Source organism: Falco punctatus (assembly GCF_963210335.1).
Source record: "Falco punctatus genome assembly, chromosome: 13".
In the NCBI taxonomy this organism is placed as follows: domain Eukaryota; kingdom Metazoa; phylum Chordata; class Aves; order Falconiformes; family Falconidae; genus Falco; species Falco punctatus.
Genome location: NC_137593.1, coordinates 19935433 through 19947437, shown reverse-complemented (window position 1 = coordinate 19947437; position 12005 = coordinate 19935433). Strand labels below are relative to the sequence as shown.

The 12005-nt window shown below is 41.1% G+C and overlaps 1 protein-coding gene across 1 annotated transcript in view; it reads right to left on the bottom strand.

Annotated features, from left to right (window-relative positions):
- The window catches only part of CUL3 (cullin 3), a 58491-nt gene extending 47650 nt beyond the window's left edge, over nucleotides 1-10841 (bottom strand). The window contains exon 1 of the mRNA XM_080409307.1: nucleotides 10348-10841. Within this exon, the coding sequence (XP_080265433.1) occupies nucleotides 10348-10413 (66 nt within the window). The 5' untranslated portion in view covers nucleotides 10414-10841. The remainder of the gene's footprint in view (nucleotides 1-10347) is intronic.
- Between the last annotated feature and the right edge of the window lie 1164 nt (nucleotides 10842-12005).

Sequence of the window (12005 nt, the reverse complement as noted above, 5' to 3'; positions counted from 1 at the left end):
TCCTCCAGCAGGGCTGGATACTGGAGAAAAACAAAGAAAACAGACAAAAATTAACTTCTTTTCAACATAAACTTTCAAAGACGCTACTAATTACACTAGGGACTTTATCCTAGGATTACATACATGCTTTGCCCAAAAAGGACAACAGAATAGTACTTAACTAAAACTACAGAAATCCAAGTTTTTAAGTTACCTTCACCCCTGCCCTGCACCCCCCCACACCCCAGCATCTGCAGACAAATATAAATAAAAGCCTTTTCAAATACCAAAAGGCATTACCTGTAAACGAGTAAATCTCCCCCTACCATGGTACAACTTCTACCCACCTGCCATCAGGCTATGAAGCTTGTTTTAAAAAAGTTTTATTTAAAATATAACAATTAACTGGTTTGGTTTAAACTTCTAGAAGAACTGAATTGGTAAGAGGCTAAATATAGGAAGTTCTAGTTCAAAAGATAGTTGTCACTGCTATAGAATGGAAGTGCTTGTACAGCCAAAACAGTGACATTGCCTGTATTATTAAGCAAGGTTCTTTTAGAAACATTCAATGACATTTCTACAGCGCTCATTACTATAGTGCCTGAAAATGGAGGAGGATTATAAAACACCTATAATGAAACTACTTATTTCCTAAGAACACTTCAACTTAACAATAGTAAGGAAGAACCATCTATACTTCTGAAGCTTCTCTTACTAAATTGGAAACTGTTAAGAGCTGAAGTCTAGATTTAAGTTTACAATTTAAGAAGTCTGACCTTTCACGTTTAACTTTGCAAGGTATCAGAAGCATTTTCAGACATGAGATAAGTTTTTGGCTTGTTTCAGTAGTTGTCTTGATTGCTTAAGGGTGCAAGTAACAGCTGGGGGTGGGGAGTGGGGGAAGTGTATCAGGTCAGGATCAGTTAACTCAAAAATCCATTCTAAATGAAACAGAGGAATAAATACAAAGCCTTGACACCAAAAATCTACCTACTTCCTCTCTCATGCCCAAAAGAATAAAAATTAATACTGGTATTTTGAAGACTAATGAGAAGTTCAGAGTCCTCTTGACTCACTTCAGAAGTAGCAATCCTAAAACAAGTTTCCTCAAATAAAAGTTATGGGGAAAAAAAAATCTGAAAGGCTTGTGTAGCAGCACGAAATCAATTCCTGAAAGAAATACAATCACTTTCAGGTTTCTATCCCAAAGTTGGTGTTAAAATATTTGAAGCTAATTAGAACAGCAGAAATGGAATGAAGAAGAGCTGAATTTCTGGGAGTGAATCATTTCTCTCATCTATTAGCAGGATCCTGGTGGTCTAGGTGGCACAGGGAGAGACAGACATTTCTGCACTTCAAGAACTCAGATGTGTCCCTGTAGCTGTCAAACAGGCTCTTGTCAAAGGTGAAGCAGCAGACAGTGGAAACAGTGGCACAACATTTTTTTATAAACTACTGGGCACGCCTTTCCCATTTACAAACAAGGGCCAGATCCTAAAAATTTCACACAAGTCATTTAGCATTCCAGTGCAACAAAATCTTAGGACAGCCAAGGACAAGTTTTTTCAAAACTTGAGGACTATGTGACTATGAGCAAACTGCAACAAAGTAAGTTCGACTGCAGATTTCCTCAAAGCAGCTCACTTGGGATAACTGGCCACATGCAGGTTCTCACGCTTCAGTAGAACGAAGGTGGCTCATTCCCCTTCCACTGGAATTACTTCCAATTTATTAAAGACTGAACAGCAGAAAGGGAAGTTGTTTGTTTGCTTATAACCTCACAAGATTTACTAGCAAAGATTAAAAGTTGCTGGAACTCTCAAATTTCAGTGGGATTTTGGTCCCTGGCTCTCAAACTCCTTTTGAAACCCAAGTGTGGGACTGCAACATTCCAGGTAACGTGCAGTAGGTTGTCTTGAAACTGCCGTAACAGATGACAGGTCACTGTCTGCAGAAGCCGCACTACTACATCCCAGCCTGCTACTGCTATCATTCCTAACTATAAGCCAACAGGTTTTTTATTTATTTATTTTTTACCTGACTCAAAACTGTTTAAAACTTTTTCGATGCGGTATGTCATGGTACTTCCATTACTTTTAAGACCATCATCCTAATGCTACAAAGTAGAAAGAAATAGCATTAATTTAATAAGAGGCAAATTCATGGGGGTTTTTGGCAGATCTTTTCTAGTGATGACTTATATAATATTAACATTATAATGCCGGAATAATATGTGCCTCAATCTCAGTTAAGAACTGTCAAGGGGAAGAGCAATGCTGTACTGCACATCTGTACCTTCTGTGGAAGGCACAGAGTCTCCTCACTAGTATCATCTCTCCAAGTGAAAAAAATCCTTTAGCTCATTAACTTCCCCACCCCAATGTCTGGATTCAGAAAGCTTCCCTGAACCACAGATGACCCATTCTTTGCCCACTCAACTTCAGTGCAAATCCCACAAGAATTATTTCTGGTTTGGTTTTGGGTTTGGTTTTTTTTTTCCTTCAATTAACCTGCAAGTAGGTCAATATTTTACAAATGTTCAAAAATCAACACTATTTAAAGAGAAATTCTATGAAATACTTATCAGATTATCTAGACTGTAGACACATTTCCTGAAGCTATTTCAAAACAAGGAACACAATGAACAATTTACAGGGGGATGAAGGAATAAAGGGGGAGTGGGGGTGGCGCAGAAGGGTCTTCAGAGGTTTTGGGGGCTTGATGACAACTCCTCCTCCATAATAACAGCATATCAAATTGAGAATTTGTAAATAAAAGATTAAATTTTATGGTAGACAGAGGCCAATAAAGGATAATCATTTTTTCTCAGCTTACTTCATGGAGGGGATGGAAGATACACTTAATAAATCACTTACTCATTTACAAATAATCAATACCACTGTATGCTGACAAGAACCTTTCTCTGGGGGATTTTTGCACCATACAGTGAATACACCATGATCAGATGCACAAATCAGCAGTGCCTGGAAGAACAAGACTATCACTAAAATGACTGCAACAGAAAAAAATAAATCCAGAGCTACACAGGAAGATTATATCTACACCTATAACAAAAAAAAAAAGATCCACTCAGATGCTACCAACATTTTAAAACCAAAAGTAGCGTGAAAGTAAAGAGAAAGTATTTATTTCAATAAAGATTCTTCACATGCAAAAAGTAAGGAACAGACACGCACAGCCTGTACTCTCAGACCACAGGTAGTAGAAGAAATGAACATTACGAATTTTTGATGATATAAGCTAATCCAGTTTTATAACATTCATATGTATAATCTAAATTATTATTGTCTTCATTTATGTTTATTCTCATTAGTAGTAAACCAAAAATTGGCATTTCCACAAATGCTCCTCATCCATAATCATAAACAAATAAAGCAAGTATCTGCATACATTTTGCATACTATTATACCTTATTTAAATTACAAGCAAGACAGCTTCAGCCCTCAGACACTAATTTTATGCACAACTAATTGAAGAACCTAAGCAACTCCACAGCAAGCACCATCCAAATGTAAATGTTTATTACAGTTTTGTCCTCCTTGTTGTACTCTGGTATTAAACACACTTTTTTCCTTCCCTAAAATGCACATGTTAAAAATGCAGATGTAGAAGTTCTTTTATGTCATCTAACAGTATTCTGCCAATATGCTAGTACTTGCACCTTCACAAAAGAACCATTTGTGATTTAAAAATTCTACTGGCTTTAACTGAACTTCAGAAAATTAAAACAACCATGATAAGAAGTATGGTTGGCCATGCTAGTTTTCTACTACAATACTTTCGTACTTGTTTCCACAAAAAACCGACTCAGGATGAGAAATATGAGCTCCCTGCTTCTCAAGAGTTGGTTTTTCACGTGTACCCACTAGAAATCAAAGATCCAGTGATCATACACACAAGGTCAGGAACATATTTTGGACTGTAACAGAATCACTGTGCATTTTATGAATGGACTCGACCAAATTTATCTCAAGATCTGTCCCAGTCATACCACAAAATGTTTTCACCACATACAGAGATTACCAGACACTGCAGATCAGTCATGGTGATGAAAATTCAAAAGCACCTGCACTAAGACTACCTGTCCCACAGATCAAAGCCAAAGACTTCAGAATACGTATTTGAAATTCTGAGCAATGTTGCCACTTATGCCGTTTTTACCTGCCCAGAAGAAATTAAAAAAAGAAACATCTTGAAAAGTTGTAATAATTTTTCTAGAAAAAAACTTCGATTTTATGTTACTATTATTATAACTCCTCATGTAGAACACCAAAAACTCTTGATCAGTTTTACAGCAACCCTGATAAAGCCCCTTTAACTACCACTACCAAGGAAAAAACAGTAAATCCTGTTTAATAATGTACTGCTATACAACACAAGAATGAGGGGGTGAAGAAACATACCCAGCCACATGGAAAAACTCAGACTGAATTAGCCAGTATAAAAATATTAACAGAATCCTAGTGCTGTTACTTTATACTCTTGCACAAAAATCAAGCAAATTTCAAATACAGGTACTGCAAACAGCAGTACACTTTCCAATTCCATGCAGAGACACCTACTCAATTCTAACTGGAAAAATGACTGCTCAGAACTGAGGACCCAACTAACACGGAAAACCAAGAAAATTTGCAACTGAAGCCTGAACATCTACATAACTCAGAAATTCTAATGAGATTAGGTTAGACCACAACTAAAACATAATATGTACACTGTGTTATAAAAACCCAATCAAACAAAAAACCACCTACAACTACTCAAAGTCTATCCTGGAATTAGTGTTATCATCTCTTAAAAATTCTAAATGTAGTATTAGGGCATTCAGTCTGCTCATAATATTTCATTTAAAAAAAAATAAATCTATGAAAACTGGAAGGCCTTCATAAGATTAACTGTCCAGTAAACAGCCAGTATTTCTGTATTTTTCTGTAACTGACACCAAAACAACAACTCCTTCCTTTGAATAAGATAAGCAGTGGTTTAGTTCTTTGGTTTGTTTTATTTCTAGGTTTTAAACCTACTAAAATTTTAGTTGTGAACATTATTGCTGCTGTATATACTATATGGGTTAATAGCTAAGATTGCTTTATATTTTCAAACCTACTTTTATAAAAGTATCAAGATTTACAAAGACAAACATGTAAAAACTTAAGTTAACCAGGTGGTCCTGCAGCACTCAGTGGCTTTACATGATTTTAATCTGAGATGAAAAAGCCTACAATTCTATCCTCATCCCACCCACCATGCCTCTCCAGTCACTCACTAATACAGCATACATACTCCAAGGGTTATAAGCCAAAACAGAAATACATATATTGCCTACAGAACCTGAATGCTGAAATATTTAAATACAATTAAATGTGTTTTCTAGGGTCTATCTGTTGTAAGATGCTCAGGTAAGACACGAAATTTACATCAACTACTTGAATTGATAGATCTACACATTACAGGTTGAAGTATAAATTTAACAAACCTCATCTCAACTTGCATCATCAGTTCCCCAAGATTCAAAACAGACCACAGAAGCAGCCAGCGTTCTGAGAAAAAAGAAAAAAAAAACACCTTCTGCCTACATAAAGCCTAAAACAAGTGGCTGTTACAGCTCAGGAGAAAGGAGCAGGGGCAATGAAAATAGAAGTCTTAATACTTTCTCATGGAAGAGCTGAAGCCATTTACTTCAGGTTTACAGAAGTTTATTTGAGGAAGAAGTATCATCAAGTGATAAATGGGGTTGAAAGAAGTAAAACGCTGTCTGCCTTTTTGCATAAGACTGGATGAAATGATAATTTTCTGGGGCACAAGTATTGCCAATAATATGATTCAGTGAAGCTTTTTCATATATATATATATATATATATATATATATATATATATACACACACACATACACGCACTTGAAAGATTCATTCTATTACAAGTGCATGTGTAGGATCTCTCTAAACGCTTTCCAGAATTCATAATGTAACTATATAATACTGATCCACTGGAATAGTTCTGAGAACTGGCAATTCTGGCATATGCTCTGAAGAGGAAAGATATCTCTGCAGGAAATGAAAATGATTACAAGCACTCAAAAAACCACCCAAATACCCAACCATGAAGATCAAATCCAATAACCTACATCGGGTCATGCTGGTTTCCAGAAAGATCTCACCAACCAATTTTATGGTGACAACTGACATATTGCAATGAGAGAAGGATGAATTCTTGCGAAAACGTTCATTCAACACAGCTTAACATGACTTGTACGAATTTTGAAAATTAGTTCTCAAATACTATTTATTTCTGTAAGAAATGTGCATTTTTTACTTGGTACCACTTTTTCATCAAAACACATTTAGGGCTACTATTTTCCACTAACTAAAGTCACACAGAACAGTTCACATACATTTTCAGGAAATGTGATTTATACACGCTAGATTGCTGTTACAAACATCACATCTCTCCAAAAGTTTGAAGTACAAATCTAGCATTCTTTGGCACCACTTTTCACAAATCAACTAAATTTTAAAATTAGATTTGCTGCAAGCTTGTTTGAGAGCTTTTAAAGTATTCCTTTAGCCAGCAGTAATGGGCTCACTGAGAGTTAAGCAATGAGAGCCAGTCTGAGACCCTGAAAGTACTTCAAACCAGGGTAAGGAAGAAAACCACCACAATCCTTCTCCAAAACAAGTGCAATTAATTCATGTCTTGTAGAAGTATCATCCTTGCATTTTTGCATAACACACATACCGTGTATTCAGAAAAAATACTACTGCACTCCTCCAAATGATTTAAAAACTTATAAACTATATCCAACAGAAATCACTGACAATTACTTGAGATTTCAGAAATTTTGGGTTTTTTAGTGTCCAAATACAACATATTCCTATTTGTTGTGTTGTGTATGAATTTGAAACAAGAAATTTTAAAGACTGCTTAAGAAAAACAAACCTACGCTCACTCAAAAGCCCTCTTACACTATTTCACTTCTTGCTTTAACTACTCTAACACTCAAATAATAACTCAAAATGCTATCTAGATAGACCTTACATAAATACAGAGCAACTATGTATTAGGAAGGCATTAAAAGTACCATAAGCGGTTATTGAAAGTAGCACAATGGAAGTCTTCTACAGCTGTAAGTAAGGCTACTTAACTCCACAAGCTTAAGCTCATCAGTTTCTCTACTGAATATACAATAAACTTTCACTAAAAATTTCCATTATTCTTTCTAGATTTGAAAAAATGCCCGCCCAACTCTGAAGTCTCAAAAAAGAATGCATCCTCATCTGGACTACTTCTGATACAATGATTATCAATCACCATCTTCAATGCAAGCCCAACAAGAGAACACAGAAAACTTTTTTTTAGTAAGCTAAATTTTCAAATTGGGAAAAGAAATGCATTTTTTTCTCTACTGTGAACAGAAGAATGGATTAAATGTACAGAAAATTACTTTCCTCAACTACTTTTGCTTAGTCTACAACCCACTTCAGCAAAACAGTATGCCTTGTACTCAAAGTCATCGCCCTTGAAGTAAGAAAAAACACATCAAGGCACATACCAGGAGCTAGCAAGTATGAATGGACACTTGGGATGACAGATAACCTGCTGCCAATTACAAAAAAATAATAAAGAAGGGATCTAGAATAAAAATAATTCCAAAACATTAATATCTCTTGGTACAACACTGGTAGTTTTCAAATGTTTTGGTCAATTTCTACTTAAATTCTAGTAAGGAAGAAAAAGAAGAAGCTTTGAAGTAGTAGTAGTATTTTGCAAATTACTATTTCTCCTTTCCTTTACCTACTGTAAAATACAACAACAGAAATTTCAAAAATATTATGAAAAATAGAAAATATTAAAGAGACAGAACCTACATGGATGGGTTACCATAATATTGTGACGTTACAGGAACCTTACCTCTCCGATTTGGCTATTTCTAGTTTAATATAATAGTAAATTGCTACATCCATGCAAGAAGCCAACTTATCTAAGCCAGGTAGACCTGCTAAGGAAAGACAATCAATAAGACGACAAATTGAAGCAGCCTACAAAGTCACCTCTGGAAGCACTTTTAATTCAGAACTGAAAAGCAGAACCACCAAATTTGAGATAAAAGAGCGAAGATCAGTAGCTGAAGTACGAACAGTACATTGTCTAAATATAGACTCTATCCCACACACAAATGCAACCTCATTGACATGAATAATCCCACTGGCAGTCACTGGCTCTATTTGCAGGACCAAAGCTATACAACCACTTAGGCCTCCACAAATTTTGCGTTAAGATTTTTGTACAAACTACAGCTATTGCCTTCTGCAATTATGACTGAGAAAACCCTCCAAATCTCTCAACCAAGTATATGCTTCTTTTCTATAAACACTTTACCAACAGGATTGTCAACAAATTGTCTTAGAAAAGAAAGTATGTTCAAGGGAACACCTGAAAAATTGCTGCCAACAGATGTCATCGAACATGTAAGATCTGTAGGCCTTGATGGCTATTATTGAATTATTTTAGGGAGTGCTGCGGTTTAACCAGAAGGTAATTTTTAGATTTTTTAAAACTTTTAACCTGGACATTCCTTAAGCAACTGAAGAGAAAGACAATGCTAGCAAAAGTAGCTTCAGAAGAAAAAAACCTGATGACAATATTCATGTAAGAGCAGGGCTCTGTGTGAGTAGAATTCAACCCCCAAACTGACTTCATATGCTCATTTACAAAGGTGGTGAAAAAAGTAAAAAAAAAAAAAAAAAAAAAAAAAGTAAAGTTTACCCCATTGTTAAGTCTGCCTTTGTTGACTGACCCATATCTACATATTCATGGTTGGAATACATGAATCTGTTTACCAAATTAAAAGACTGCTATATTTCTGGCGTAGTTTGTTATAAAACATACATGCTGTATATGTAATGTTTTACTTTTGTACAAGTTTTCCTATTACTTATTAGTAAAGCCCTGGCCATGCTGCAGTAAGTCTTTTTCTTTATTCCTACAATCCAAGACGTCCTAACAAAACTTACATTCTTGAAAAAGGTTGTATTAAGAAACAAATACAATTTGGAGATCAAAAACCTTTCATCAGCTAAAATTCATAATTTCATAGCCCACTTTCTTCTTTTGACTTTTACCACTAAATGCAACTGTCAATGATTAAAAGAAAGAGGAAAACAGCATAAATCAGATTGCTACGATTAAGTCAGCTTTCGAGAATATAAAGAATTCTCTAATTTCACCAGCGAGAGTTTTGATGAAGCATATATATTGATATATCCCTTGCCAGTGAAATAAGATAAACAGGTATGTCCAGTTTCTCGTAAAGGCAAGGCACATTAGTTCTACACTACTGGCTACTGGGATCAGATGTAGCATCAAAAAGTTAACACTAAACCTTAAATGCCAGTGACTCAACTAGGTATCTTGCTTTTTAACGTACACACCAATGAACACATACACATTTCCTGGCCATCCTCTGGCAGGCTGAAGCTTTTCTATTTCTCTCCCCTTCCTCAACATCATTAATAGTACTGTAGTTGTTATTCTGCTGTAAGCTTTAATTGAACCAACTGTCAAAACACAACAAGCTTTAGAGCAGTTTAAATTAATAATCTGGCTCATTCCCTTCTGTAAGTCAAAGGGATGGCATGCTCATGGTTCTACCAAACACGCATGAAAGTTACCTATGCCAACATGCTTATAGTAACATCTTCTCAACAGCTGGCATTATGCCACCTAAATCTTACAATCATACGACTTATAGCCTCTTTCACGGAGCAGGGAGTGAAATACATTCACCAAGAGGAAACTCTCCAGAAGACATAAATAAATACCGCCCCCCACCACACAAGGCTTAGCTAATTTTGTTTTGATGTAGGCGTATAACCTCCGACTCCTTCTTTGAGGCCTTTTCCTTGAAAACAAAGAAACCAGCCCCCCCTCCTCCCAATGCCGTACGTGGATTTTCATAATTGATTTGCTTGACTGATGAGGGAGACGATAATCGCGGGGACCAGTTCCTCCACATCCCACTCGCCGCACGGCAGGTAGCACCGCTCCCCCGGGATGCGGCTCCCGCACGTCCCCGTGTGCCCCCCCCAACGCCATAGACACACACACACCCCTTCGTGCCCCGCCATTCGCACGGGGGTGCCCGGGGCCGCCGGCCGGCTGACAGCTCTCCCCGCACCGCTCGCACCCGCCGCCCCCTGCCAGGCCGCCTCTGCCCGGGGCCGGCCCGCCCGGTCGCCCCGCGGGCCCGGGCACACGGCGCGGTTGACAGGGCGGCGAGGCCGCGGGGCCTGCCGGCAGGAGGAGGCCGGGGCCTGCCGCGGCCGCTCGGCCCGGCCTAGGCCCGGTACTCACGGGGAAGGCTCGGATCCGCATCTTGGTGTCCTTCCGGCTGCCCGTCCCCTTGCTCAGGTTCGACATCTTCGGGCCCGGCGGCGGCGGCGCCTCCCGTCTGGAGGGGCGCCGGGGAACGCGCGGCGGGGCGGCAGACCCCGGGAGCGGGGCCGGGGGCCGGGCGCCGGGCGGGGGAGGCCGCTGGCGACCTTCACTCCGGGCTGCGGCCCCCGGGGCTGCGCGGAGGGCGGGAGAGCCGGGCCGAGCCGGGCCAAAGGGGGGGGGGGGGGAGCGGCGGGGGAGGCGGCGGCGAGGGGCGAGGCGGCGGCGCAGGCCCCTCGCTCCGGCGGCAGCGCTTCCTTCACCCTCCTCCTCCGCCGCGATGGCGGACAAACATCGCTCAGTGCGCAGGGCCGAGCGCCCCCCCCCTTCCTCTCCTTTCCCTTCCCACCGCCCAGCCAGCAGCCAGCGAGAGACAGATCCGGCCGCGGCGGCGGGCGGGGGCGGCGGGAGGGCCGCGGGGCGGAGCGCCGCTGCGGGGGAGGGCGGGGAGGGGGGGGCTCGCCGCTCTCGCGAGGCTGCCGCTGCTCTCGCGAGACAATCGGTCGGCTCCTCTCCGACGGGCGGCTCCGAACGGTCACCGTCGCGGAGGGCGGGTCGGGGAGGGCGGGGAAGGCGCGCGGGAGGAGAGGGCGGCGCTCATTGGCGGAGGGCGACGCCGCGGGGAGGTGGGCGTGGCGAAGTCGGGCGGGCGGTGCCACCTGACAGGGGCGGCGGTGGGGCCGGGGGCGGCGGGTCTGTCTGCGGGGCGCTTGGTGCGGGCACGGCTGCCTTCGTGTGGGGACTTTTTGGCAGGTGTCGTCCTGTCCCGACCCCCCGTGGATATCCCACTCCTTGGGCTTGTGGCAGATGCTTCATTAGGGTTAAAGCACGGGTTTCAGCCCCCACGGGGGGGAAGCGTGAGTGGGCCTAGCAGCATGCGGCCTGTGGAAAACGGGGCATCGCCCCAGGCCGGCCCCCAGACTACCCCGTGTTCTGGCTACCTGTTATTAACCTTGCTGTGCACAGCTAAAAAAAGAAAAGGCAGTTTGTGCCTTTTCCTATTTGTTACCCTTTGAAGTCTCCCGGATGTCAATTCTGCCCTTCTGAATCATATCACCGGTAGGCGTAGCCCTCCGCGGCAGAATGGCATGATGCAAGACATTTTTATTTATTTATGGTTTGTGTTTTAGTCGCAATGCATGCCTGAGAAATGAGGGTACCACCTGAGGCAGCGCTTATAAGAGCCCAGGCTTAAATGCAGGTCATTCGGGAAAAGGCAGTTGCTGTAAAGGGGAAGAATGTTTTGAAAATGTCAAATTCCATGCGTTAGGAGCAGCATAGTGCCTCTGAAAGTTAGGCTGGTCAGCCAGAAAACAATCTAGGTCCCAGTCACCAGGAGACTAACTGAAAATGTAGTGGATGAAACAAATCTAGATCAAGACATGCCTTGCTCAAGATCCCCCGGAGGAAGTACGTGGCATAGCCCGGAAGAGAATTGCTTTTAGGTGACTCTTAAACTGTCCTCTTAATAGCAGGGCATCTTGTGATGCACGTTTTGCATCCAGCTCCACTTACCTCTATCATCACTGTTTTCCTGCAGGTGTCTTTATGTAGCATGTGCCCTCAGGGCACAGAAG